This window comes from Brienomyrus brachyistius, chromosome 18 (assembly GCF_023856365.1).
Source record: "Brienomyrus brachyistius isolate T26 chromosome 18, BBRACH_0.4, whole genome shotgun sequence".
NCBI lineage: Eukaryota > Metazoa > Chordata > Actinopteri > Osteoglossiformes > Mormyridae > Brienomyrus > Brienomyrus brachyistius.
Window position 1 is genome coordinate 15,914,749 of NC_064550.1, and position 26,946 is coordinate 15,941,694.

General features: G+C 45.7%; 3 protein-coding genes across 8 annotated transcripts; 2 read left to right on the forward strand and 1 right to left on the reverse strand.

Moving 5' to 3' along the window:
- Positions 1-2,524: 2,524 nt before the first annotated feature.
- Positions 2,525-4,918, reverse strand: LOC125713041 (olfactory receptor-like protein COR2). 2 transcript variants are annotated; one of them, XM_048983821.1, is made up of 2 exons: positions 4,867-4,918; positions 2,525-3,697 (listed from the first exon to the last, which is right to left on the reverse strand). In XM_048983821.1, the coding sequence occupies exons 1-2, from the start codon at positions 4,895-4,897 to the stop codon at positions 2,763-2,765; spliced, it is 966 nt and encodes a 321-aa protein (XP_048839778.1). In that variant the 5' UTR covers positions 4,898-4,918; the 3' UTR covers positions 2,525-2,762. The 2 variants fall into 2 exon arrangements, with proteins under 2 accessions (XP_048839778.1, XP_048839779.1); XM_048983822.1 differs by having other exon boundaries at positions 4,845-4,914.
- An 8,190-nt stretch (positions 4,919-13,108) lies between these two features.
- Positions 13,109-26,654, forward strand: LOC125713492 (olfactory receptor 1509-like). Of its 5 annotated transcripts, none has more exons than XM_048984681.1 (3): positions 13,109-13,324; positions 13,431-13,531; positions 25,461-26,654. In XM_048984681.1, exon 3 carries the CDS (start codon positions 25,509-25,511, stop codon positions 26,463-26,465), a length of 957 nt encoding a protein of 318 aa, XP_048840638.1. In that variant the 5' UTR covers positions 13,109-13,324; positions 13,431-13,531; positions 25,461-25,508; the 3' UTR covers positions 26,466-26,654. The 5 variants fall into 5 exon arrangements, with proteins under 5 accessions (XP_048840638.1, XP_048840635.1, XP_048840640.1 ...); XM_048984678.1 differs by lacking the exon at positions 25,461-26,654 and adding an exon at positions 13,778-14,817; XM_048984683.1 differs by lacking the exons at positions 13,109-13,324; positions 13,431-13,531 and adding an exon at positions 13,594-13,661.
- On the forward strand, positions 17,822-19,400 carry LOC125713493 (olfactory receptor 5M11-like). Its single transcript, XM_048984684.1, has 2 exons — positions 17,822-17,905; positions 18,012-19,400. Exon 2 carries the CDS (start codon positions 18,060-18,062, stop codon positions 19,023-19,025), a length of 966 nt encoding a protein of 321 aa, XP_048840641.1. The 5' UTR covers positions 17,822-17,905; positions 18,012-18,059; the 3' UTR covers positions 19,026-19,400.
- Positions 26,655-26,946: the final 292 nt, after the last annotated feature.

Here is a 26,946-nt window from a genome sequence, read left to right on the forward strand (position 1 = left end):
TTTTTTTGTGTGGTGGGTGTGGCAACGCACTGTACTCAGTGCATGTTCCTAACACACTGTACACAGTGCATGTTCCTTACACACTGTAATCAGTGCATGCTCCTTACACACTGTAATCAGTGCATGCTCCTTACACACTGTACTCAGTGAATGTTCCTTACACACTGTACTCAGTGTGTTTTCCTTACACACTGTAATCAGTGCATGTTCCTTACACACTGTACTCAGTGCATGCTCCTTACACACTGCACTCAGTGCATGTTCCTTACACACTGTACTCAATGCATGCTCCTTACACACTGTACTCACTGCATGCTCCTTTCCTCTCACTATCTGGGCATTGGTACCAATGTTGGGCACAGGCAGCAAGGCCAGACTCCCTTCTCATGGTGGATGTAAGTGGTGTGGGAGTGTGCTGGGGAGAGTTGTTGAAGGTCACTGAGAGACCAATCATGTTCCCCTTAGATCTGAAGGCCACCATGCAGGTGCATCGCCACTATTAAATCTGAGGGGGACGTGCCCCCTCACATTTCATAATTATTTGTTTGGATCCCCCCACATTTAACATAAAATATTACTTTTATGCCAGTGTGTCCCCCCCACATTCAAAATGCTTTTGACACTCCTGCCGCTATGGCTTCACCTTTGGCCACCAGTGACCGAGCCACAATTTAATTAAGTTCACTGAGGCTCTTGGTCCCCGACGAGCTCTGGGGTTCATCATGATACCCTCTCACCCCCATCCCTGATCTCCATGGACCAACCTGCCGAGGACTTGTGCCACATTTATGCTTGCTAGGCTATAGATCAAGGGGGAGCCTGGCCATCCATCCATCCATTCATTTTCCAAACCGCTTATCCTACTGGGTCGCGGGGGGTCCGGAGCAATGGGCACGAGGCAGGGAACAACCCAAGATGGGGGGCCAGTCCATCGCAGGGCACACTCACACACCATTGACTCACACATGCACCCCTAGGGGCAATTTAGCAACTCCAATCAGCCTCAGCATGTTTTTGGACTGTGGGGGGAAACCGGAGTACCCAGAGGAAACCCCACGACGACATGGGGAGAACATGCAAACTCTGCACACATGTGACCCAGGCGGAGACTCGAACCTGGGACCCAGAGATGTGAGGCAACAGTGCTAACCATTGCACCACCATGCCGCCCCCAGAGCCTGGCCATTATTTCTGAATTACTTTGATTTTCATCTTATAAAGGAAAGGTACTCTCTATAGTGAGCTTAACAGGGTGGGGCCTTGAGTCACTCTGGAAGCTAGTCCATGGCAGAGCACATGCAAGTCACTTAGCCCGAAGGAGCATAAGTAAGATTCAAACCCACAACCATGGAGGTGTGAGACGACAGCCCCACCCACTGCTTCCAGAACTCAAAGACAGCAATTCTGTACAACGTTGAGTCAAAGAAAAGGCCAGTCAAGGGTCAATTGAAACCTTTCATTACCATGACAATAGTAGGCTGGTTTTCATAGGTCCAGCTGGGATTTCGAACCCTACCAAAACCCCCGATTCTTTGGTTTACATACAGAGCTAAGAGGTTTGATCTAACAAGATTTTAAGGTTGGGGATACATATGAACATAGTCCACAGTGTTTGCTGTGAAAACAGACGTGCAGATATAAATATATTATCAGAGAACATATTAGCAGTATTAGATAAATTAGCATCCCTTAAAATTAATAAAGTTAAAGTCCCAGTTTAGGTTTGCTGCTCCAGCATAATAGTATTCTTTATAAATGGGGAAAAAAATATATGCTGCTTCAAATTAAAAAACTAAGCGACATTATTTTTTTCCTGCGCTGCCCTCACAGGCAGTGGTGCAGTGACAGGACAGGCAGGCCAGGCAGTGGCCTGGGGCCCCAAGCTGGGAGGGGGGCCCCTGAGGAAGGCCGATTACATAGTACATTGCAACAACAAATCTACCTAATTTGTGCATTCTGTTTTAGTGAAAATGAAGGACTTGTGTTTATACAATTCTCTTTGTTGATGTCACACTAATGTCATGCCCGGCTCGTCCGCTCCTCGTGTGTGCCACGCCCCCTGCCTTCCCACGTGTATTTCCCTGATTGTACCCCGCTGTATCTGATTACTTTGATTAGTCTTGTCTGGTTTTAAGTCCTGGTCTTACCTGTTAGCGGTGTCCGTCATTGATGTCCGTCAGCGTGTGATGTATCCCGAGTCCTTGTGTTTATAATAAATCCCCGTTTGCCCTACTTCTGGCTGCTCGCTTGCCTCTCCGCTCATCACCTTACCCGTGCGCCTCTGACGTATTGCGTCACAACTAACATAATGGTAATAAATTTTACCATGCTGGAGGAGGGGGCGTTGGAGGGCCCCATTCAGTTCTTTGTCTAGGGCGCCCAGAGTCCCGAGAGTCACCTCTGCTCACAGGATGTAGGCCACCCTGCACTCATCAGGTAGAATCATTTGAAACAAAAGAAGAAAATGTGTAAAATTAAGTGTATGAAATGTATAAAAGTTAATCCAATTTGCTGCTTTATTCATCGCTGCTTTAATGGGGAGAAATTTCAAGTGTATATTTGGTACAAAATGTTTTCTTTGCTTATTACACCCACTGGCAAGTTTGCGCCTCTACCTATTACATATATCACTGTTTAAAAAAAACATGAATAGATGACATTCTTGACTTGATTTTGTTTATGCATAAACATTAAACGATGATTAATACAGAAATTCAGAGAAGCATCCAGTAAAAAAATATCAGGCTTGTGTTACTCTAATACTAAAAAAATTTTTTCATTTTGCTTTTTAATTCTTTTGTTTGCATCGCATAAATGACAGAGTTCAAACTGCCTGGGATTAAATGAAACAATATACCTGCAAGATTTCGGGAGCTTGTGCCAATTTCAATGCGATGAAAAATTATGCTGAGAAATCCAGTCCACAACATGATCATATAGACGACTAAGTGACTGGTGCAAGTTTGCAGTGCTTTGCTGTTTAGCTCCTTATTGTTCCTGGTGATACAAATTGTAACGATTCTAAAGTAAGTAAGGGCTATGCTGCCCATTGAAGATGTCAGAAGAACCACCGTGAAAGCCAGACCATAAATGTTGTTGATGGTCACATCCTGGCAGGAGAGCTTAAACAGAGATGCATTATCACAGTACATTTTTACAATAAGTGTCCTGCAAAGTTTGAGACGTATGGTGAGGCCCAGCAAGACTGACACCATCAGTATGGCAGATCCCCAAGCACATGCAGAAAGCTTCAAGACCATGCTGGTGGTCATTACTGAAGAGTATCTCAAGGGCTTACAAATGGCCACATATCTGTCAAAAGCCATGATCATCAGTATTGTGTGTGCAGCAGTAGCAGATGTTTGATTACAGAATGCTTGAGTGACACACTCAACATAACTAATGCTTCTGTCATTTGAAAGGAGATCTGACAAGATTCGAGGCAAAATATTAGTGTTCCCCAGAATATCATTGAAGGACAGGTTACAGAATAACAGGTACATAGGCTGCTGTAAACTCCTTTCCATGATGATAAGAACAATGATTCCCACATTGGTAATAATGATGATCAGATAGGTAAAAAGCAGAATGCTAAACACTGGGTAAACATATACAGGTGGAATGTCTAAAGCCTCTAAATGCAACATGTTGCTGATGTTGGGCCTGTTGTCCATTTCTGTTCTCCAACCTTTGAATCCTGGAAAACAATGTAGATGAAACATGAGGCCACTGAGGCAGCCAGTAAGGGAGCTGGTGCAGGTTCATCCCACTGGGTGGAGGCCCTGGAGCAGACCCAGCACATGCTGAAGTTATTATATCTCTCAGCTGGCTTTGAAATGTCTGGGGATCCCCCAGACCTAACTAGAGCAGGGGTGGGTAATCTTATCCGCAAAGGGCCGGTGTGTGTGCAGGCTTTTGGGGTCAGCTGTAGGTCAGCTGTTCACACCCAGGTGTGAGGACTCTTCAGCCAATCAGTCATTTAATTAGTAATATAATTAGGGAGATGCAGCAAAATCCCGCACACACACCGGCCTTTTGCAGATAAGATTGCACCCCCCCCCCTCCCCGAACTAGAGTACGTGGCTTTAGAAACCAGAGGTGGGTCATTCAGATTCAGAAAATAAAAATCCACATCAAGATTTTGTTTCAACCAACCAGTTGAGTATGAAGAGTCACTCAACTGGTTTGCTGAAACAGAACCTTGGTCTCGAACTACCCACCCCTGCTAGAAACAGAAGTCTGGTCTGTTATACCACCATCAAGATCCCCATCAGGAGATGCTGCATTAGAATATAAGATAAGATAATCATAATACCATTGACTCTACGTAATTTAAAAATGTTATTTATCCATCTACCAGTATAACCATCCATCCATGAATCAATTTCCTAGCCATTTGTTCGCATATTTTAGGACTGTAGGAGTATGGTGGAGTACTGGAATGAACTTACCAAACATGGGGAGAATATCCAAAATCTGAAAGTTTTTGACTATCTGCATTTTTTTTTTCATGGCATAAAAATAATGTCATTCTTTGCATTAAATGTATGTCTCAGCTATACTTGCTGACATTGCCGATTAAATACTGCATGTTAAACAAAAATGTTTCCATGAAGTTAACACATGTAACAATTGATTTTAAATAACCAGCATGTAATGGAATCCAAATACAGTAAAATTCTCTTCTAAGAAGAACCTATATTTTCAACAGCTCTCACCCCACAAAGTAGCACATACAAATATAAAACATCTAATCCGACTTAGGTTCCCAGTAAACGGCTGTGTTTCCCATTCCTGCTTATTTACTTCTTGTTGCTGAAAGGCATTTCCAGAAAGGCAGTCACCTTGCTAGGAGCGTCCCCTTACCAGTAACGTCAATGTTCTGCTGAATCACCATGACCTTCTCAGTAGACCTCTTGCCAGTTAGTTCAGGGTTTCCGTTTATATACGGTACAACATTGTCCCTGTGTGGTTTCACTGATGGGAGGTCTGAATCGTTGTCCATAGATGTTTTGTTTTGGTAATTCCCTTATGTTGATTGTATAGCTATTTGTTGCATAATTAGCCATGTTGATCATGTCCTGCACATTCCCAAGTGGAATCCAATACAAAGGTTTAGGGGCTCAGTAATTTTTGGTGTGTATTGCTTATGCTCTGTATGTATACTGCTGTTATTAAGCTCCAGGCTGTTGCTTGTCTCTTTAAAGCTCTCTAAACTGGTTATATATGGTTCATACAGCCTTATACTTACACTTACCTTTGTACACTTACAGGTAGTGAAACCATAGAAACAGGGAGGCAGGGAAAGCATTTATGCAGTGGTTTGGTTTACATGCAATTCAGCATAAACTGAAGGACAATATGTGAATATTTTCATGTAGTTCCCCTTCTGTAATGCACTGCACCTATAATAGGGAACCAATGAGTAGCCCACAGAAGACTATTCAGTAATTGGATCAATAGTGTTTTTTTGTATCTTGTGTATATACAAGTATTTGTTTTGGACAATGAGTGCTAAGCTGTTGAGATGTACTGCAGAATGCATGTGAAAGGGTAAAAGGAGAATGAATTTTACTGTTACCCACCCCCCCCAGTCACCAGCACCCCATTATTGAAGAGTCTCTCAAGGATTTACAAATGGCCACATATCTGTCAAAAGCCACGATCATCAGTATTGTGTGTGCAGCAGTAGCAGATGTTTGATTACAGAATGCTTGAGTGACACACTCAGCATAACTAATGCTTCTGTCTGTTAAGACAAGGTCTGACATGATTTGAGGCACAATGTTAGTGTCCCCCAATATCACTGAAGTACAGCTTACAGAATTTAAAAATCGTACTGCTGTAAACCCCTTTCCGTGATTATGAGAATAATTCCCACATCGCTAATATTGATTATCAGGTACGTAAGAAGCAGAAGGTTAAATACTGGTCTGACTACAGGCGAGGCAGCAACAGCCTTATTTACAGCATGTTGCTGATGTTGGGCCTGTGGTCCATTTCTGTTCTCCAAGCTTTGAAGACTGGAAAATGAAAAAGAAACCAGGTCAGACTTTTATTCCAATTTGAACAGAAGCGACACAGCAGTACATAGCAATAGTGTGTTACTGACTAAGCACTCTCTAAATGTAGTTATTATATGTAAAGAATGTGCTCTTCTCTCGTAAACAAATTCCATTCTTGATAAAATTCTTGTCTGCATTTGTTTTAGTGATCCCCTAAAAGGACATTGCAGGTTCTCCTTCTTTATGTGGCTGCATTTGTTTTAGTGATCCCCTAAAAGGACATTGCAGGTTCTCCTTCTTTATGTGGCTGCATTTGTTTTAGTGATCCCCTAAAAGGACATTGCAGGTTCTCCTTCTTTATGTGGCTGCATTTGTTTTAGTGATCCCCTAAAAGGACATTGCAGGTTCTCCTTCTTTATGTGGCTGCATTTGTTTTAGTGATCCCCTAAAAGGACATTGCAGGTTCTCCTTCTTTATGTGGCTGCATTTGTTTTAGTGATCCCCTAAAAGGACATTGCAGGTTCTCCTTCTTTATGTGGCTGCATTTGTTTTAGTGATCCCCTAAAAGGACATTGCAGGTTCTCCTTCTTTATGTGGCTGCATTTGTTTTAGTGATCCCCTAAAAGGACATTGCAGGTTCTCCTTCTTTATGTGGCTGCATTTGTTTTAGTGATCCCCTAAAAGGACATTGCAGGTTCTCCTTCTTTATGTGGCTGCATTTGTTTTAGTGATCCCCTAAAAGGACATTGCAGGTTCTCCTTCTTTATGTGGCTGCATTTGTTTTAGTGATCCCCTAAAAGGACATTGCAGGTTCTCCTTCTTTATGTGGCTGCATTTGTTTTAGTGATCCCCTAAAAGGACATTGCAGGTTCTCCTTCTTTATGTGGCTGCATTTGTTTTAGTGATCCCCTAAAAGGACATTGCAGGTTCTCCTTCTTTATGTGGCTGCATTTGTTTTAGTGATCCCCTAAAAGGACATTGCAGGTTCTCCTTCTTTATGTGGCTGCATTTGTTTTAGTGATCCCCTAAAAGGACATTGCAGGTTCTCCTTCTTTATGTGGCTGCATTTCTTTGCTGGCCGCTCCTCTGCAACATAATTTGGGTGTTTTCCTACAGACACAGTTGGTCTAAATGAAAACGGCTGCTCAAGTATGACTGATCAGTTGTGCACAGCATGGCTAAATTGATTGGGTTAATTAGCCAGACAGACATACTTAGGCTGTGTGGTCATTCTTTTGCGTAATTTTCTAAAACAATGTAAACGTACTCTTTGAATATATTAAAAAATAAGTGTATTAGCAGTTGCCCTTTATTAGCCTTCATGATTACAGTGTTTAATGACCCCCCCTGACATGTCACAAATGTTGCCATGTGACACTTGCATGGTGTCAGCGCTCTTCAGATCAGCAATAATGGGTCCAATGAGGTTTATTAGACACGGGTCACATTGGGGGATGTTTTGCTGTTGTTTCATATTGCAGGCAATTATTTTTCTGATTCCTGCCCCCAATGCACCAATTGATGGAAAGTAATTAATGCTGCAGTCATTTCAAAACATGTCATACGTATCTGGGGACAAGGAGACCAATTATTCACTCTCTGAAGATTAATTGGATGAGGTTGTTACATCAGAAACAACATTAGTATGTTTACTCTTTGTTGCATGTATTGTAATTGTCACATACTTCACTTATATTTACATCAGTTATGTATCTGTAATGAATATGTGGTCTTCTGAGTTTCAGACAAGTTTAGACATGCAATAAATAATATGTAGAAATAATTTATACATGTTAACTCATAACAAGATGTCTACTACTGATCACTGAATTCTTACAATACTGATATTGTGTGGCGTCTGCAGGGGGTATGATGACTGAATATGTGCTGTAGTACTGTTTCCTCATCCCTGCAGCATTGTGCTTCATATTTATTTATTGGGGTTTCTCCTGTAGTGCAGTTAGGTGACCTGAGGTCTCTATGTTGTCTATGTTTTGCGTGTTTCTGTGTGTATTCCCACTACCAACTGGCATTCTGTCCCTGCCACCTGGTAGAGCTTCTGGGGTCCCTGTGTCCGCTGTGCTGTGTCAGCAGTTGGAGAGTGTAGAGTAGAGCAGATGTCTATGATTCCTTGTTGCTCCTGAATTGAAGAGTGAAATTTTGCAGCTCGAAAAGCCATGGAACTTTCACAGAGTAGATCAGGGGTCTCCAACTCCGGTCCTGGAGAGCTACCGTCCAGTAGGTTTTCTGTCCTACCCAGCTTCTGATGAGCCACACCTGTTCCTGGTATTTACCTGAGAGCAGGTGTGGCTCATCAGAAGCCAGGTAGGATAGAAAACCTACTGGACGGTAGCCCTCCAGGACTGGAGTTGGAGACCCCTGGAGAAGAGAGAACAGCTTTTTTCAAGTGAACAGTAATTTGGGATGTAGATCGTGATCTTGTTCAAGATTATGTAATGTGAAATTTAGAGGTGGGTTGTTCCAGTGACTGCAGTTTTGTTGGTCCTGAGTAGGTGTTTCGTGGGGAGAAGAAGCAGGCTTCAAGTTCACCAGCTACTCCCATTCCGTTATTAGGTTCATGACCAAACAGGTTCAGGCCAAACAGCTGCAATTGGTGGACCAGCTTCCTCTTCACTGGACGGTAAAGAATTTGGAGATCCCAAGGGACCTTGAAGAAGAGTCAGCCGAGGAAGTTTAGGCACCTTATTCAGATGCCATCTGGTTGGCTGTCACAGGGTGGAGCTCTCAGGGCGAATCCAGGGCATCCTGGAGGAATGATGTCTGGTGTGGCCTGCTCAGCACACTGCCAGCAGCCAAGCGACCATCAGCCAAGCGACCTGGAGGTGGATGGATGGAGCATGTGTTGACCTAATACTCATTTTCAACTGTTATGCCACTGAAGATGTGATGCTGACTTTGGGTGGAAACCAGTGAACATGGACAAAATCCTATTTTAAGAGAATACTGAGTCATTTTTTAACCTTCAAACTTAACCACTGTAGTGCTTGTACTTACATTATTATTATAATTATTATTATTATTATTATTATTATTATTATTATTATTATTATTTCTGTTACAAAAGACCTCTGAAAGTCACATTGACTTAGAGTGTAGCCTCATGACCAGGTAAACTGCCTGTTGAAAAAGATCACAAATTTCCATGAAGACCAGTCACTGGTACATTGTTGGGCCCAGGCAGCCAGGCCAGACAACCCCCTAGTGGTGGATATAAGTGGTTCAGGAGTGTGGTGGGGTGGGTTGGTGAAGGTCAGTGAGTAACACACCATGTTCCCCCCAGACATAAAGGCCCCATGGTCCTGCTTTATGCCATCAATGACCAAGCCATAATTCAATTAAAAGTTCACAGAGGCTCCTGGTGCTTCAAAACTCTGGGGGTGATTATGGCCACAGATTAGCAGACCCTCTTGAGAACCTGCAACACTTGCTAACCTCTAGGGTAGATGACAACCTGGTCATTATGCTCTAGTGATGGTCTACCAAGATTTTAGGCCACACTAAATGCAAAACATATATTTAGATGTTTGTATTCTGAAGAAAATAATAGTGGTCAGTAGAGCTAGTCATGGTGGAATGTCACACTCATACTGTTTAATCTTCATCACATCGGTAAACAGAGATATGAAACAAGTGTTTCCCGAACAGACAATCTCAAAGGTCACACTAACGACAAAACAAGGAACAAGTGACCTCTGTTTATCTTTGGGTAGTTTCCTGAATGGACTTGGAAAGGAAAATAAAAGCATGTGTCACAGTGCAGTGTCACAGTTTCTTCACAAAATGAGCCCCCAGGACACTGGTACCAGTTTGGAGGATGTGAAATATCTGGAGGCATCATTATCCGTGAGCTTCGTTAGTGAGCAAAGAGGCCGCTAATAAGCATTAATTATCAGGTGAGTCCACTGACCTCCACGGATTAATTACTATCTGACACTGTTGATCAGTCCTAGTGAATATAACAAGCGTCTGTGGAGCTCATTAATAAGGAGATCCAGTAGAGCATTTCCCAGGCTGATAGGTACAGCTGCTGCCCTAATGATGTGTAGACAGAACCCTGTGTCATGGTTAGTGCTAATACACTTTACAAACCCATGCTACCTATGATGGCCGTGGCTGGCCTTCTAAAATATTTCTTATGGGTTAAAGATCTTGCATTTAGGTCTGTGGCTTAACGGGTTAGGTCGAGCAGGCCTGCCAGTATGCGGGCACAGTGCCTCCTCTGCCCATCCATCCAGCTCTAACCCCACCCGAGCAGATCTGCCAGTCTGTGGGCACAGTGCCTCCTCTACCCATCCACTCAGCTCTAACCCCACCTGAGCAGGCCTGCCAGTCAGTGGGCACAGTGCCTCCTCTGCCCATCCATCCAGCTCTAACCCAACCTGAGCAGGCCTGCCAGTCTGTGGGCACAGTGCCTCCTCTGCCCATCCACTCAGCTCTAACCCCACCTGAGCAGGCCTGCCAGTCTGTGGGCACAGTGCCTCCTCTGTCCATCCACCCAGCTCTAACCCCACCCGAGCAGACCTGCCAGTCTGTGGGCATAGTGCCTCCTCTGTCCATCCACCCAGCTCTAACCCCACCCGATTACGCTTGCCAGTCTGTGGGCGCAGTGCCTCCTCTGCCCATCCACACAGTCATACCTGCCAGCTCTAACCCCACCCGAGCCGGCCTGCCAGTCTGTGGGCACAGTGCCTCCTCTGTCCATCCACACAGTCATACCTGCCAGCTCTAACCCCACCCGAGCAGGCCTGCCAGTCTGTGGGCACAGTGCCTCCTCTGTCCATCCACCCAGCTCTAACCCCACCCGAGCAGGCCTGCCAGTCTGTGGGCACAGTGCCTCCTCTGTCCATCCACACAGTCATACCTGCCAGCTCTAACCCCACCTGAGCAGGCCTGCCAGTCTGTGGGCACAGTGCCTCCTCTGTCCATCCACCCAGCTCTAACCCCACTCGAGCAGACCTGCCAGTCTGTTGGCATAGTGCCTCCTCTGTCCATCCACCCAGCCCTAACCCTACTCGAGCAGGCCTGCCAGTCTGTGGGCACAGTGCCTCCTCTGTACATCCACTCAGCTCTAATCCCACCCGAGCAGGCATGCCACTCTTTGCTTGTGAACGGAAGGTCGCCTGTTTGAGACTTGGCAAAAGAGTTACACTCCTGTTGGGCCCTTGAAGCAAGACCCCTAAGCGCCCAAAATGGTCCAGTGGTGGCGACTAAATGGCCTGACCCTGTGCTCTGACCTCAAGCTTTTCTCTCAACTATGTGTAGCATGTTTGTCTTATAGGAGAGCATGATGGGATTTGCGAAACAAGGAATTCCAATGTACTTGTGCAAAGGACAAATAAAGCATTGTTTCCTTCAGTATGTATAAATAAACCAGGAAATAGCTGCTTGTACATGCAATGTACTTGGCTAATAAGGTTGATTTCCTCTATTGTAATAGTTCAGTTACCCTAGAACTTAAGTTGTGGACTGGAGTCAGTGTTTGAGGAGCTTTACATTTTATAATCAACATTATAATGCCTTATAACTGTCAATAGAAGATGCTGTAATGCTTTATTAACTCTTATACCGGCCATTATAATTTGTTATGAAGGAATCTATACTGCATTATAAATGACAGCTTCAAGCAAAGTGTTACTGATACTTCTTCTAATGCTTTTAATTTAACGCTGATCTTATGAAAAGCAGTACTCTTCCGTTCAGGTCAGGTATCCCATCTGACATCCCCTATACTTCATTCACACGTTAACTACTCCTCTGGCTCCTTCACAACCTTGACCCACAGCTCTAATAACTTCAGGCTTAACCAGTCGCTGGAGCAATTGGGGTTAAGGGCCCTATTCAAGGACTCAATGGTGAAATCACTCTGCCAATTGGAGGATTTGAACCTGTGACCTTCAAAGGGATGGGGGCCAACAGTGGATGTGCACCCCCCCTTCGAAATAGGCCACCCTTGAGTGTACTCCTGGCTGAAGCTGCAGTGGAGCTACATGGAGCTACTGGTGTGTATCCGTGACTTCAAGCCATGGAATGGCAGCAGCAGAAACCCTTTGTTGTTGGTCAGAGGAGATAACTGCAGGTCACTGAAGAAGAAGCAGACAGCCATTCAGTCACACATGCACACCCACAGGCAATTTAGCAACTCCAATTAGCCTCAGCATGTTTTTGGACTGGGGGGGGGGGGAAACCGGAGTACCCGGAGGAAACCCCACGACGACATGGGGAGAACATGCAAACTCCGCACACATGTGACCCAGGCAGAGACTCGAACCCGGGTCCCAGAGGTGTGAGGCAACAGTGCTAACCACTGCACCACCATGCCGTCCCCGTGCCACAATATCTTATATATTAAGGATTACTAAATTAATTGTCAAATTATTAGACTACTCCATTATTAATATAATCAATAGGGACAGCCCTGGGGCGGCATGGTGGTGCAGTGGTTAGCACTGTTGCCTCACACCTCTGGGACCCGGGTTCGAGTCTCCGCCTGGGTCACATGTGTGTGGAGTTTGCATGTTCTCCCCATGTCGTCGTGGGGTTTCCTCCGGGTACTCCGGTTTCCCCCCACAGTCCAAAAACATGCTGAGGCTAATTGGAGTCGCTAAATTGCCCATAGGTGTGCATGTGTGAGTGAATGGTGTGTGAGTGTGCCCTGTGATGGGCTGGCCCCCCATCCTGGGTTGTTCCCTGCCTCGTGCCCATTGCTTCCGGGATAGGCTCCGGACCCCCCGCGACCCAATAGGATAAGCGGTTTGGAAAATGGATGGATGGATGGATGGGACAGCCCTAATCTTGATATGCCTGGGCCTGATAAACATGACACAAGCAAATAATGCTAGTTGTGGTTTTGGTGGCTATGATGAGCACGTAAAGAGATGTTAGAATCCTGCTTTGCTGTGGCCTGCATCCATGTGACGGCGGAACAGCAAACAGCGTGTAACAGCAGATTGCTTTTACAGTGGAAAACTTCTGGAAACATTGAGGTGCAAAAGTCTAACAATCACAGAACCGCCAGTTGTGTAAACTGTACTGCAAAGGCAGCCTTCGCCGAGAACAAAGATGATGCCTTTTCTCCACTGAATATAACAGAATGGCAAGATTGTCCAACTAGGGACGGGAACATGTCAGTTCTCTATTGGCTCAGGTGCCCTCTTAGGATCAACGAGTGACGCTCTACTGTAGAGGAGATGAAATATAAGACACTGCATCATCATCTAAGCTGAGGTCACTGATTGGACCATGTGAACTTCTGCCTGCATTTGACTGAGCAAATGAGAGCTAAAGTTTTTGTCAATTAGGTAATATATTTATCATCAAATGTTGTATTTGAAAGCATGTGTGTCTGTGTCTGCTCTTGTGATACGATTAATATGTTCATTTTATTGTTCTTCCTCTTTACTACAGGGGCCATCGCTTATACTACGTCAATAAACGTAAAATAAAACAGGACTCATGAAGTTCAACGAATCAAAAATTCCTTCCATCATCTTCATGGAACCTCTGGGGTGAGTAGATGAAACATAAAATACTGCATCATCATCTAAGCTGAGCATATGAATCAGACCTTGTGAACACGTGTAACTGACTGAATAAACAGAAGAAATCTATCTAAAATTTTTGTGTTATTACAACTAGGTAATGTATTAATCACCAAACATGGGTTACGAAACCATGAGTGTTCATGTCTGCTTTTATGATATGTTACGACATGGTTAATGCGTTAATTTCATTGATCGTCTTCTTTGTTACAGGGGCCATCATTTACGCTACATCAACAATCCTTAAATAAAAGAGGAGAGATGCAATTCAACGAATCAAAGATTCCTTCCATCCTATCTATGGAACCTCTGGGCTTGTCTCCATCAGCCGTCTATCCAATGTTCCTTCTTGGACTGGAGACCTACTGCCTCATACTGGTCTTCAATCTCACCCTCATCCTCACCATCGCCCTCAACAGGCAGCTGCACAAGCCCATGTTCTTGCTGCTCATCAACCTGCCCATCAATGACATCATGGGAGCCACTGCCTTCTACCCTCAGCTGATCCACAGCATCCTGTCCCAGGATCGCACCATCTCCCAGGCAGCGTGTTTCCTCCAGGCAGTGTTAGTGCACCTGTATGGTGGTGGTACCTTGCTCATTCTGACTATTATGGCATATGACAGGTATGTTGCCATCTGCCTTCCTCTGAGGTACAATGCAATAATGTCCCTGAATCTTGTGGCAAAGCTTATCACTACTGCATGGCTTTATAACTTTGCCATGATTGGAGTTGTTTTCATCCTGCTTGCACGATTCAGGTTCTGCCGGTCAGCCATCACTGACACGTACTGCAACAATCCCTCTTTGATGAAACTGGTCTGTGAGGATGTAAGCATTAATAACTATTATGGCTTGTTCTTTGCGGTTTTAACTCAGAGTGTATCACTGTTTGCAGTGATGGTCACATATATTCAGATTCTGCTTACCTGTCTTGTCAACAAATGTGCTGATGCCCAGAGTAAGGCCATCCGGACTTGTGGCACACATTTAGTGGTCTTTGTCCTTTATGAGCTCACCACCTTGTTTACTATTGTTTCGCATCGATTCAATGAGGTGTCGGCTTTTCTGAGGAGATCTGTAGGGGTCTCATTTTTGGTTTTCCCTCCCATCCTTAACCCCCTTATATATGGCCTCAACACAAGTGAAATTCGAGTGAAAGTAATTCATTATATAAGAAAAAAAGCATCTATTTTACTTCGACAGAGGCAAGTAAATGTCTCATAAGCACATGCTTTTGCAAATTAATTCATACAAGATGCAGACAGACTGTCCACAGTCAAGATGAACGTCACCATGACATTAATTCATACTTATCGCCTTTGGGTCCGGATTTAGGACCCGGTGGATTGACAAAAATTGCATTAGAATAACCCAGGATGGGGCGCCAATCCATCACAGGCCACACACACCATTCATGCCTGTGGGGAATTTCGTGACTCAAATTAACCTTAAGATGTTTTTGGACTGTGGGAGGAAACCAGAGAACCCAGAAGAAACCGCACGACAACACGGGGGGGTCACCCAAACCCCGGAGGATTCACTTGAAACCTACATGGACGGCTGAAGCACAGTCATACCACTCAGCCCTAACCCCACCTGAGCAGGCCTGCCAGTCTGTGGGCACAGTGCCTCCTCTGTCCATCCACTCAACCCTAACCCCACCCGAGCAGGCCTGCCAGTCTGTGGGCACAGTGCCTCCTCTGTCCATCCACTCAGCCCTAACCCCACCCGAGCAGGCCTGCCAGTCTGTGGGCACAGTGCCTCCTCTGTCCATCCACTCAGCCCTAACCCCACCCGAGCAGGACTGCCAGTCTGTGGGCACAGTGCCTCCTCTGTCCATCCACTCAGCCCTAACCCCACCCGAGCAGACCTGCCAGTCTGTGGGCACAGTGCCTCTTCTGTCCATCCACTCAGCCCTAACCCCACTCGAGCAGACCTGCCAGTCTGCGGGCACAGTGCCTCCTCTGTCCATCCACACAGCCCTAACCCCACCCGAGCAGGCCTGCCAGTCTGCGGGCACAGTGCCTCCTCTGCCCATCCACCCAGCTCTAACCCCACCCGAGCAGGCCTGCCAGTCTGTGGGCACAGTGTCTCCTCTGTCCATCCACTCAGCCCTAACCCCACCCGAGCAGGCCTGCCAGTCTGTGGGCACAGTGCCTCCTCTGCCCATCCACCCAGCTCTAACCCCACCCGAGCAGGCCTGCCAGTCTGTGGGCACAGTGTCTCCTCTGTCCATCCACTCAGCCCTAACCCCACCCGAGCAGGCCTGCCAGTCTGCGGGCACAGTGCCTCCTCTGTCCATCCACCCAACTCTAACCCCACTCGAGCAGGCCTGCCAGTCTGTGAGCACAGTGCCTCCTCTGTCCATCCACTCAGCCCTAACCCCACCCGAGCAGGCCTGCCAGTCTGCTGGCACAGTGCCTCCTCTGTCCATCCACTCAGCTCTAACCCCACCCGAGCAGACCTGCCAGTCTGGGGGCACAGTGCCTCCTCTGTCCATCCACTCAGCCCTAACCCCACCCGAGCAGACCTGCCAGTCTTAGGGCACAGTGCCTCCTCTGTCCATCCACTCAGCTCTAACCCCACTCGAGCAGACCTGCCAGTCTGTGAGCACAGTGCCTCCTCTGTCCATCCACCCAGCTCTAACCCCACTCGAGCAGGCCTGCCAGTCTGCGGGCACAGTGCCTCCTCTGTCCATCCACTCAGCTCTAACCCCACCCGAGCAGACCTGCCAGTCTGTGGGCACAGTGCCTCCTCTGTCCATCCACTCAGCTCTAACCCCACCCGAGCAGGCCTGCCAGTCTGCGGGCACAGTGCCTCCTCTGTCCATCCACCCAGCGCTAACCCCACTCGAGCAGGCCTGCCAGTCTGTGGGCACAGTGCCTCCTCTGTACATCCACTCAGCTCTAATCCCACCCGAGCAGGCCTGCAACTCTGTGCTTGTGAACGGAAGGTCGCCCGTTTGAGACTTGGCAAAAGAGTTACACTCTTGTTGGGCCCTTGAAGCAAGACCCCTAAGCGCCCAAAATGGTCCAGTGGTGGCGACTAAATGGCCTGACCCTGTGCTCTGACCTCAAGCTTTTCTCTCAACTATGTGTAGCATGTTTGTCTTATAGGAGAGCATGATGGGATTTGCGAAACAAGGAATTCCAATGTACTTGTGCAAAGGACAAATAAAGCATTGTTTCCTTCAGTATGTATAAATAAACCAGGAAATACCTCCTTGTACATGCAATGTACTTGGCTAATAAGGTTGATTTACTGTATTGTATTAGTTTGGTTACCCTAGAACTTAAGTTGTGGATTGGAGTCAGTGTTTGAGGACTTTTACATTTTATAATCAACACTATAATGCCTTATGAATTATAAATAGAAGATGCTGTAGTGCTTTATTAACTCTTATACCGGCCATTATAATTCGTTATGAAGGAATCTATACTGCATTATAAATGACAGCTTCAAGCAAAGTGTTACTGATACTTCTTCTAATTAATTTAACACTGATCTTATGAAAAGCAGTACTCTTCCGTTCAGGTCAGGTATCCCATCTGACATCCCCTATACTTCATTCACATGTTAACTACTCCTCTGGCTCCTTCACAACCTTGACCCACAGCTCTAATAACTTCAGGCTTAACCAGTCGCTGGAGCAATTGGGGTTAAGGGCCCTATTCAAGGACTCAATGGTGAAATCACTCTGCCAATTGGAGGATTTGAACCTGTGACCTTCAAAGGGGTGGGGGCCAACAGTGGATGTGCACCCCCCCTTCGAAATAGGCCACCCTTGAGTGTACTCCTGGCTGAAGCTGCAGTGAGTACCATCTCTCTTCATGGAGCTACTGGTGTGTATCCGTGACTTCAAGCCATGGAATGGCAGCAGCAGAAACCCTTTGTTGTTGGTCAGAGGAGATAACTGCAGGTCACTGAAGAAGAAGCAGACAACAGCCTTCTGGATAATAATGGTGGGACCTGGAAGAGCTTAGGAAGCCCTTGTTCTGAAGAAGCTTTAGGAAATGTTGAGGTGCAGAGTTGAGTCCTCCACAAGTGCAAAGAAAATGTCACACTTGTATTTTTCACCCAAGCAGTTTTCATCCTTCCCCCTGTGAAGGTGGCAGGAAGGTGAGACGAGACTGTATGTAACTAGGGACGGGAACATGTCAGTTCTCTATTGGCTCAAGTGCCCTCTTAGGATCAACGAGTGACGCACTAGTGTAGAGGAGATGAAATATAAGACACTGCATCATCATCTAAGCTGAGGTCACTGATTAGACCTTGTGAACTTCTGGCTGCATTTGACTGAGCAAATGAGAGCTAAACTTTTTGTCTTATTACAATTAGGTAATGTATTTGTCATCAAATGTTGTATTTGAAAGCATGTGTGTCTGTGTCTGCTCTTGTAATACGATTAATATGTTAATTTTATTGTTCTTCCTCTTTGCTACAGGGGTCATCGCTTATACTACGTCAATAAACGTGAAATAAAACAGGACTCATGAAGTTCAACGAATCAAAAATTTCTTCCATCATCTCCATGGAACCTCTGGGCTTGTCTCCATCAGCCGTCTATCCAATGTTCCTTCTTGGACTGACAACCTACTGCCTCATACTGGTCTTCAATCTCACCCTCATCCTCACCATCGCCCTCAACAGGCAGCTGCACAAGCCCATGTATTTGCTGCTCATCAACCTGCCCATCAATGACATCATGGGAGCCACTGCCTTTTACCCTCAGCTGATTGACAGCATCCTGTCCCAGGATCGCACCATCTCCCAGGCAGCGTGTTTCCTCCAGGCAGTGATAGTGCACCTGTGTGCAGGTGGTAGCATGTACATTCTGACTATTATGGCATATGACAGGTATGTCGCCATCTGCCTTCCTCTGAGGTACAATGCAATCATGTCCACGAATCTCGTGGCAAAGCTTATCACTGTTGCATGGCTTTATAACTTTACTTTTGTTGCAGTTATTTTCATCCTGCTTGCACGATTCAGGTTCTGCCGGTCAGCCATCACTGACATGTACTGCAACAATCCCTCTTTGATGAAACTGGTCTGTGAGGATGTAAGCATTAATAACTACTTTGGCTTGATCACATCAATTTTTAATGAGACGATTTCACTATGTGCAGTGGTGATCACTTATGTTCATATTCTGCTCACTTGTCTTGTCAACAAACGTGCCGATGCCCAGAGTAAGGCCATCCGGACTTGTGGCACACATTTAGTGGTCTTTGTCCTTTATGAGCTCACCACCTTGTTTACTATTGTTTCGCATCGATTCAATGAGGTGTCGGCTTTTCTGAGGAGATCTGTAGGGGTCTCATTTTTGGTTTTCCCTCCCATCCTTAACCCCCTTATATATGGCCTCAACACAAGTGAAATTCGAGTGAAAGTAATTCATTATATAAGAAAAAAAGCATCTATTTTACTTCGACAGAGGCAAGTAAATGTTTCATAAGTACATGCTTTTGCAAATTAATTGATACAAGATGCAGACAGACTGTCCACAGTCAAGATGAACGTCACCATGACATTAATTCATACTTATCGCCTTTGGGTCCGGATTTAGGACCCGGTGGATTGACAAAAATTGCATTAGAATAACCCAGGATGGGGCGCCAATCCATCACAGGCCACACACACCATTCATGCCTGTGGGGAATTTCGTGACTCAAATTAACCTTAAGATGTTTTTGGACTGTGGGAGGAAACCAGAGAACCCAGAAGAAACCGCACGACAACACGGGGGGGTCACCCAAACCCCGGAGGATTCACTTGAAACCTACATGGACAGCTGAAGCACAGTCATACCACACAGCCCTAACCCCACCTGAGCAGACCTGCCAGTCTGTGGGCACAGTGCCTCCTCTGCCCATCCACTCAGCCCTAACCCCACCTGAGCAGGCCTGCCAGTCTGTGGGCACAGTGCCTCCTCTGCCCATCCACTCAGCCCTAACCCCACCTGAGCAGGCCTGCCAGTCTGTGGGCACAGTGCCTCCTCTGTCCATCCACTCAGCTCTAACCCCACCTGAGCAGGCCTGCCAGTCTGTGGGCAGAGTGCCTCCTCTGTCCATCCACCCAGCGTCCTCTCTGCCCTGTTGGCTGTGCAAACCAGCAGGTCCCAGGACACTGCCTGTATGTCTGTGTGACAACTTGTTTCAATTAATTTGCACAAGAGTGTACACTATTTTTCATTATTTGTAGCCAGATGTCAGTATGTCAGTTGAATATGTTTATCTGAATGGATTTGGGTGTAAAGTCATACAAGATGTTTGGTAGATAAAATTAATCTTCAGTACAGTTACAGGTTAATAAGAATGTGGTGATGATTGTTGTGGTGACAACTTTCAGAAATATTTTTCAAAAATACATATTTATAAAATGTACATAAAAATAGAATATTCATGCAGTTGTGTTCTAGGTAATAATGTTATACACAATATTTAGGAACAATTCTTTATAGAAAATTGTATAATGCAAAATGTAAAATGTCTCTACTTTCTCTCTGAGAAACACCATTAGCATGTCATTGCTGGTAAAGGTATATTTAAACCTATTTATTTATTTCCAAATTACACTGATGATTGTGAGTTATTTTACACTTTAGTTGAATTCCAATGATAAAGTAAAATGTTTGCATTTACATTTGTTTTTCTATTCTTGTGACACACAAACCAATTAAAGGTCTTTATTTTGAGATGTTTGTCTCCAGCATTGCAAACTCATTCCTGAGCTTGAATCCCATCACTGCCGGTGTGATGCAGAGTTAGTGGAGCTTGTATGTTCTGGATTTGCTTTTCTTCCACAGTCCTAAGAGATGCTCTTCAGCTGTCTCTAAGTTGCCTAAAGTGTGTGAGGGAGTTTGCTTTGCGCTGGACTGACATCCCATCCAGGATGTGCCCCTATCTTGTTCCCTATGCTGCCTGCCTAGTATTCGGAGGTGCTGATTCTTATCCTTGCTGCTTCACACTCAGCCTCAAATCAAATCAATTTATGTACAGTATCATGTCACTTGACACTTGGTAAAGTGCAGGAAGGGTGAAGAACAGCGACAAGAAAGTGCAAATATTGTCAGAATACATAAAAGATTAATATATAACATGGTAATGATAAAGTTTCCAAATTAGAAACAGGTGAATGAAAGAAATACAATGAAGAATAATACAGCAATTACTTCAGTTGGATGCAGTGTATGACCAATGCAGGAGTGAAACAAGCTTAGTTGAGCTCCATTTGTAGCAGAGGCCCCTGGGCCTCCTGCAGCCTGTCTTAGTTCATGCACTAAACTGCCCTAACTAAACTGGTGGTGTATTTGGTTAGGATGCTCTGAATGGCACCGTTATAAAATGTCCTGAGCATGCAGGGACTCAATCTGAACCTTTTCAGTCACCGGAGGTAGAACAAACACAGCCTCATGTCCTTCACTATTTTGTTGGTATGAATTTACATTAAATGTGTTAATGAATGCGCTTTTTTGCTTGCCTCTTTCTACATCAGAACACTAAGTCGATAACTGACATATTTCTGTCTAACATTGTCATAATGAAGCCAAAGGCCTATGCTCTGTCTGACTAAGAGGCAAACGGTGGTTGATGCTTTGTTGGCCTGATAAGAATCTGGAGCAGGTGGCTGAGTTTTCGTGGTTCACCTTCTTAGACCTCCAAAGTGGGAATTAGCAGGTGCCACTGTTCTCTGTGCTACCAGGGGACTCTGGCGGTTTAAGGTTCCCTGCTTTGGTCTGTGCAATACGCCTGCTTCATTTCAGCATATCTGAATGATCTCCTTCTTCTTGGTCTCTGACCTGCTGGAGTAGGGAGCTCAGCAGAGGTAAGGTGATGATCTTCAGCCTGTGATGCAGTGCTGGGGAAGGGGCTGAAGGATGTGGCTGGCTTTTGTCTTCACTGTGAAGTCTGCACAGCCTACAGGGGTCTGCCTGATCAGTCATGGGCTCAGCTCCAACAACGTCCTGTGGAGGCCCCTATGGAGAGGGTAGCTGTGGACATTATGGATCCCTTTGCCATTGCTATGTCCTCACAGTAATGGATTAGTTTACCAAGTAACCAGACATGTATGCTCTGGCAGGCAGACATGGTAACTGATGCTCTGCCACGGGGGCTGCTTGGTACATTTGGTATGGCAGAGATGATCCACACAGCACTGTTACACCCACAGAGTAATGGGTTGGTGGAACGTTTGAACAGTACGCTAGCACAGCAGTGAGCTATGATGATAGCAGACCATCAGCATGACTGTGACATGCAAGGCTGGTAAGTGACTCAGCAGACTTAGTTTCTGTGCCTGTGTGTCTGTGGGCCCTTGAGTGACCCCTTAACCCCCAGCTCCAGAGGTGCCACATGTTGGCATTGTGACCCTCAAGCTGTGGAGAGTAAGATGAGGTAGGCAAAGAGAAGAATTCCAACACAGTTGTGCAAATGGCAAATAAAAAGGCTTAATTATTTATTTACCTTTCCGTTATGCTTTAAACCTGGAGAGCTTGTCCATGTATATAACCCCAGGAGGAAGAAAAGCTGCTGTCCCTAGCTGGAGTGCCAGTGGATGGGGCCATGCAGCATATTGGAGAGGGTGGAGAAGCTGGTATACCAGGTGCAGCTGGTGCAAAAAGGAAGGAAGGTGGAACTGCATAAGCACAGTAGCTTCATACCGGGTGAGATCACACTCCTCTGTAGCCTCCCAGGCTGTGAGCCCTGGGCCACTGAACCTCCCTCATCTACCCTCTCTATTGCCTGTTGTCAACCTCTTAGTTTCCCCAGATTAGCCACATATGGCAATTTCGACCCCATCCAAGGGCCCCAAGACATTTCAAAGTCTTCTCGTAGATCAGGAACTTTGACGGGGGGACAGTGAGATGACCCTGTGATAACTTTGCTGTTTGTCGGGAGTTTTCCTTTAAAAAAACAAGCGGAATTAGTGCGATCTATAACCAGATGCCCAAGATTGTTGTGTGTCGTCTTTTTTGTGGGGTGTATATCGCCGGTTGCTTGAGTTACTGGAGTTCTGAGCTGGCGTGGGTTACAGCCAACAGAAGCATTTTGTAAATACAGACGCTCCTCTACTTCCGAACTTTCAACTTACGAACTTTCAGACATACAAACGAAGAGGACTGCAAGTGTTCCCCGGGTTCCCGTTTCCTGTCTGCAACATAATTAATTTTTTGTGCGCCAATTCTGCCTAGTATGACTTCTGACCACTATTCTCGCTGCGCTGCAGCGTCGCGTGCGTACTCCCAGAAGCCCAGTTCTTTGTACTTGCGTATACCCCTAAAATGATATTGAATAATGACTTACGAACATTTCAATTTACGAACGACCGTTCAGAACATAACTCATACATAAATATAGGAGCATCTGTAGTTATTTTGTTATAGCACCATTCTGGTTCTTAAACCTGTGTAACTGTAATTTATTCAAGATCACTACAATATGTATATTGTACCTCCGGCAAGATGCCTCAGCATGGCAGAGCCCATTACCATTTCCTGGCATGCTTGTGGGCCATGTAAATAGTCACTGTGTTTGTGTTATTGCAGATACTTGTTGTGTTCCCAGTTGTCATGTGTGCCTTTGCCTGTGTTATGGTAAATCCTGTCCAATCCCTGCGTCTCTATCCATTGTATAATTACCCACCATGTGTGTGCCTTACCGTCCGATGTTTCCATGTTATATGTGTCGGTGCAGTGGTTAGTGTCTGTGTTTAGTCCTTGAAACCATCTCGTATCGTTCCTGCCACTGCAATGTCTGCCAAGTGTCACATAGGTGTCAGAAGTGGGATGCCAGCAGCGGTCCAACCAGTATTGCTGAAGTAAGCTCTCCAGAACTTCATTCTGAAGGTCTGTTCCAAATGGCTGTGGAGTGGTGGATTGAGAGAAGCAGCGACAACGGTTTCATGGCAAGGCAGGTGCAGGATCCCAGGTTTAGGACAGGAAGTTTGTCTGCAGTGGTCACCAGGCATGGTTTTGGCCAGAGGTCCAGACCAGGGCCGCCAGTAGACAAGCTGAGAGAGCTGCAGTGAAGGAAACCCCCCCCCCCCCATCCTTCTGAAGCACTCTGGACCCAAACAGTGCATCCTCAAGCTGCCCCTGGCAGCCCACTGGTCACCTGTCCAAGACGATGTCTCCGTCACCAAAGAACTCACTACTGTGGACTCACTAGCCAGTGAAGGCTCCCTGCTCACCAGCTGTGAAGATCCACAGCACAACCCCAACTGCGAGTGAGACTGTCAGAGGAAGCAGGCTGACATTGCTCTGCTTGGCCGCGAGGAGGCATTCCACAGCTGGAAGGTCTAGTTAGCTCTGGAGTGCCATGAGCTGGACGAGCAGCAGGAACAGGACCAGCAGGAATGGGAGTGGCTGCATGAGTCAGCAGAACAGGCTAAAGTGCCACAAGTTGGACCAGCACCATGAGTGTAGCAAGCAGGATAAGGAGCAGCTGCAGGGGGATGTATGGAAGGGGTGGCGTACCCTGTAGAAGCTGCTCAAGCAGCTGTCCTGCTGGGACCGTGAGCACAACCTCCAGAAGCAGAAGGCTATGGCTGTGAAGGCTCTGTTGCTCAGCCGCGAGGGGGTGTGCCATGCTGTGGAGGCCCGGCTGGCTAGGGAGTGCTGCAAGCTGGTAGAGTAGCATAGCCAGTACCAGTGGGACCTGTAGTTACTGAGCAAGTTCACCCAATCCAGGAAGCAGGAGGGGCAGCAGGTTCCCACTAAGCTGTGTAAGGTGAAAGGCTGGTGCCTGGAGGGACCTACACTGCTAGTGAGCACCAGCAGCCCAGTGTCCACTAGCCTCACAGTCTCCTAAGCCTTGCTAATGTACATGATTGGGCAGCTCTCACCATAAGCAGAGCAGGAGCATGGGTGGCTGCCACCAGACCTCTGGGACTTATTTCAGAGCTGGGGACTGGGGGTGGTGGTCGCTGGGAAGGTCAACGTCTGAGGGGATGGCGAAATGGCTCCGCATAGCATTTCCTGGCACAATTGCAAGTTGCATGCCCATGTCATGTGTGAATCTTGTGGGATCCTGCTTACTGCCTAGCAATTGTTTAACCGTGTGTGGGCCTTACCATCTGGCGTCTGACCCCCCTGTATTTCCCTGATATATGTGTTGCTGTAGTGGTTGGTGTCTATGTTTAGTTTTTGTAAGGGTTACAATAAAAGATCCTGTGTTTTTGAGCCCATTTGAAATCATCTCGCTTCTTCTACCACTGCAATGCCTGGATCTGCAAAGTATTATATATTAATATTATATATTAATGATTACTCAATTAATTGTCAAATAAGTTGTTTTGTTGTGGTTTTGGTGGCTATGATAAGCACACAAAGAGAATCCTGCTTTCCTGTGGCCTGCATCCATGTGACGGCGGAACAGCAAACAGCGTGTAACAGCAGATTGCTTTTGCAGTGGAAAACTTCTGGAAACATTGAGGTGCAAAAGTCTAACAATTACAGAACCGCCAGTTGTGTAAACTGTACTGCAAAGGCAGCCTTCGCCGAGAACAAAGATGATGCCTCACTAGATTTTCATCTTTTCTCCACTGAATATAACAGAATGGCAAGATTGTCCAACTAGGGACGGGAACATGTCAGTTCTCTATTGGCTCAGGTGCCCTCTTAGGATCAACGAGTGACGCTCTACTGTAGAGGAGATGAAATATAAGACACTGCATCATCATCTAAGCTTAAGAGATGAATCAGATTTTGTGAACACGTGTAACTGACTGAATAAACAGAAGAAATCTATCTAAAATTTTTGTGTTATTACAACTAGGTAATGTATTAATCACCAAACATGGGTTACGAAACCATGAGTGTTCATGTCTGCTTTTATGATATGTTACGACATGGTTAATGCGTTAATTTCATTGATCTTCTACTTTGTTACAGGGGCCATCATTTACGCTACATCAACAATCCTTAAATAAAAGAGGAGAGATGCAATTCAACGAATCAAAGATTCCTTCCATCCTATCTATGGAACCTCTGGGCTTGTCTCCATCAGCCGTCTATCCAATGTTCCTTCTTGGACTGACAACCTACTGCCTCATACTGGTCTTCAATCTCACCCTCATCCTCACCATCGCCCTCAACAGGCAGCTGCACAAGCCCATGTTCTTGCTGCTCATCAACCTGCCCATCAATGACATCATGGGAGCCACTGCCTTCTACCCTCAGCTGATGGACAGCATCCTCTCCCAAGATCGCACCATCTCCCAGGCAGCGTGTTTCGTCCAGGCAGTGTTAGTGCACTTGTATGGTGGTGGTAATCTGCTCATTCTGACTATTATGGCATATGACAGATATGTTGCCATCTGCCTTCCTCTGAGGTACAATGCAATAATGTCCCTGAATCTTGTGGCAAAGCTTATCACTACTGCATGGCTTTATAACTTTGTCACGATTGGAGTTCTTTTCATCCTGCTTGCACGATTCAGGTTCTGCCGGTCAGCCATCACTGACACGTACTGCAACAATCCCTCTTTGATGAAACTGGTCTGTGAGGATATAAGTATTAATAACTATTATGGCTTGTTCCTTGCTGTCTTAAATCAGAGTGTATCACTGGTTGCAGTGGTGATCACTTATGTTCAGATTCTGCTTACCTGTCTTGTCAACAAACGTGCCGATGCCCAGAGTAAGGCCATCCGGACTTGTGCCACACATTTAGTGGTCTTTGTCCTTTATGGGCTGACCACCTTGTTTACTATTGTGTCGCATCGATTCAGTGAGGTGTCGGCTTTTCTGAGGAGATCTGTAGGGGTCTCATTTTTGGTTTTCCCTCCCATCCTTAGCCCCCTTATATATGGCCTCAACACAAGTGAAATTCGAACAAAAGTGCTGCATATGAGAAAAAAATCTCCTACATTTCCACAGCTGAGGCATGACAAGTAAATGTCATGTAAAATTTATATTGATTTTATTATTTATGAAATGTGTTTATGTAACTGGGCTTAGGGATCGTTTTTTAAGTTATACATTTTGTAATAAACTGAATCTATTGTGGTTATATTTCAGTAAAATTAAGGTGATGAATGCTGTGCTGACAACTTCCAGAAATGATTTTCAAAAATACATATTTATAAAATGTGAATAAATATCAATAAAAATGCATTTTCATTGCATTGCAGTCGAAGTTAAATTCTTGCATTATGAGACATTCAAAGGTTTATAAAAACGGCCTGTCAATTTATTCTGGAGACAAATGGACACATTAAAGTTCATTAGTTTGAGATGTATGTGCCCAGCACTGCGGCCTCACGCCTGCAGGGGTGGGGTTTGAATCCCATCTCTGCCCCTGTATGTGGGGTCGATATGTTCTCTGCATGTCTCAGATGTCCCCTCTGGATGTTCTGGTTTTCTTCTACAGTCCAAA

What these genes read in the sequence shown, in the direction of transcription:
- LOC125713041 (XM_048983821.1), bottom strand. Translation starts at nt 4,897, where the DNA reads ATGGTGATTCAGCAGAACATTGACGTTACTG. An exon ending in GCAGAACATTGACGTTACTG is followed by an intron (nt 3,698 to 4,866) that starts GTAAGGGGACGC and finishes ATTGTTTTCCAG; the next exon opens with GATTCAAAGGTTGGAGAACA.
- LOC125713492 (XM_048984678.1), top strand. Translation starts at nt 13,826, where the DNA reads ATGCAATTCAACGAATCAAAGATTCCTTCCATCCTATCTATGGAACCT.
- LOC125713493 (XM_048984684.1), top strand. Translation starts at nt 18,060, where the DNA reads ATGAAGTTCAACGAATCAAAAATTTCTTCCATCATCTCCATGGAACCT.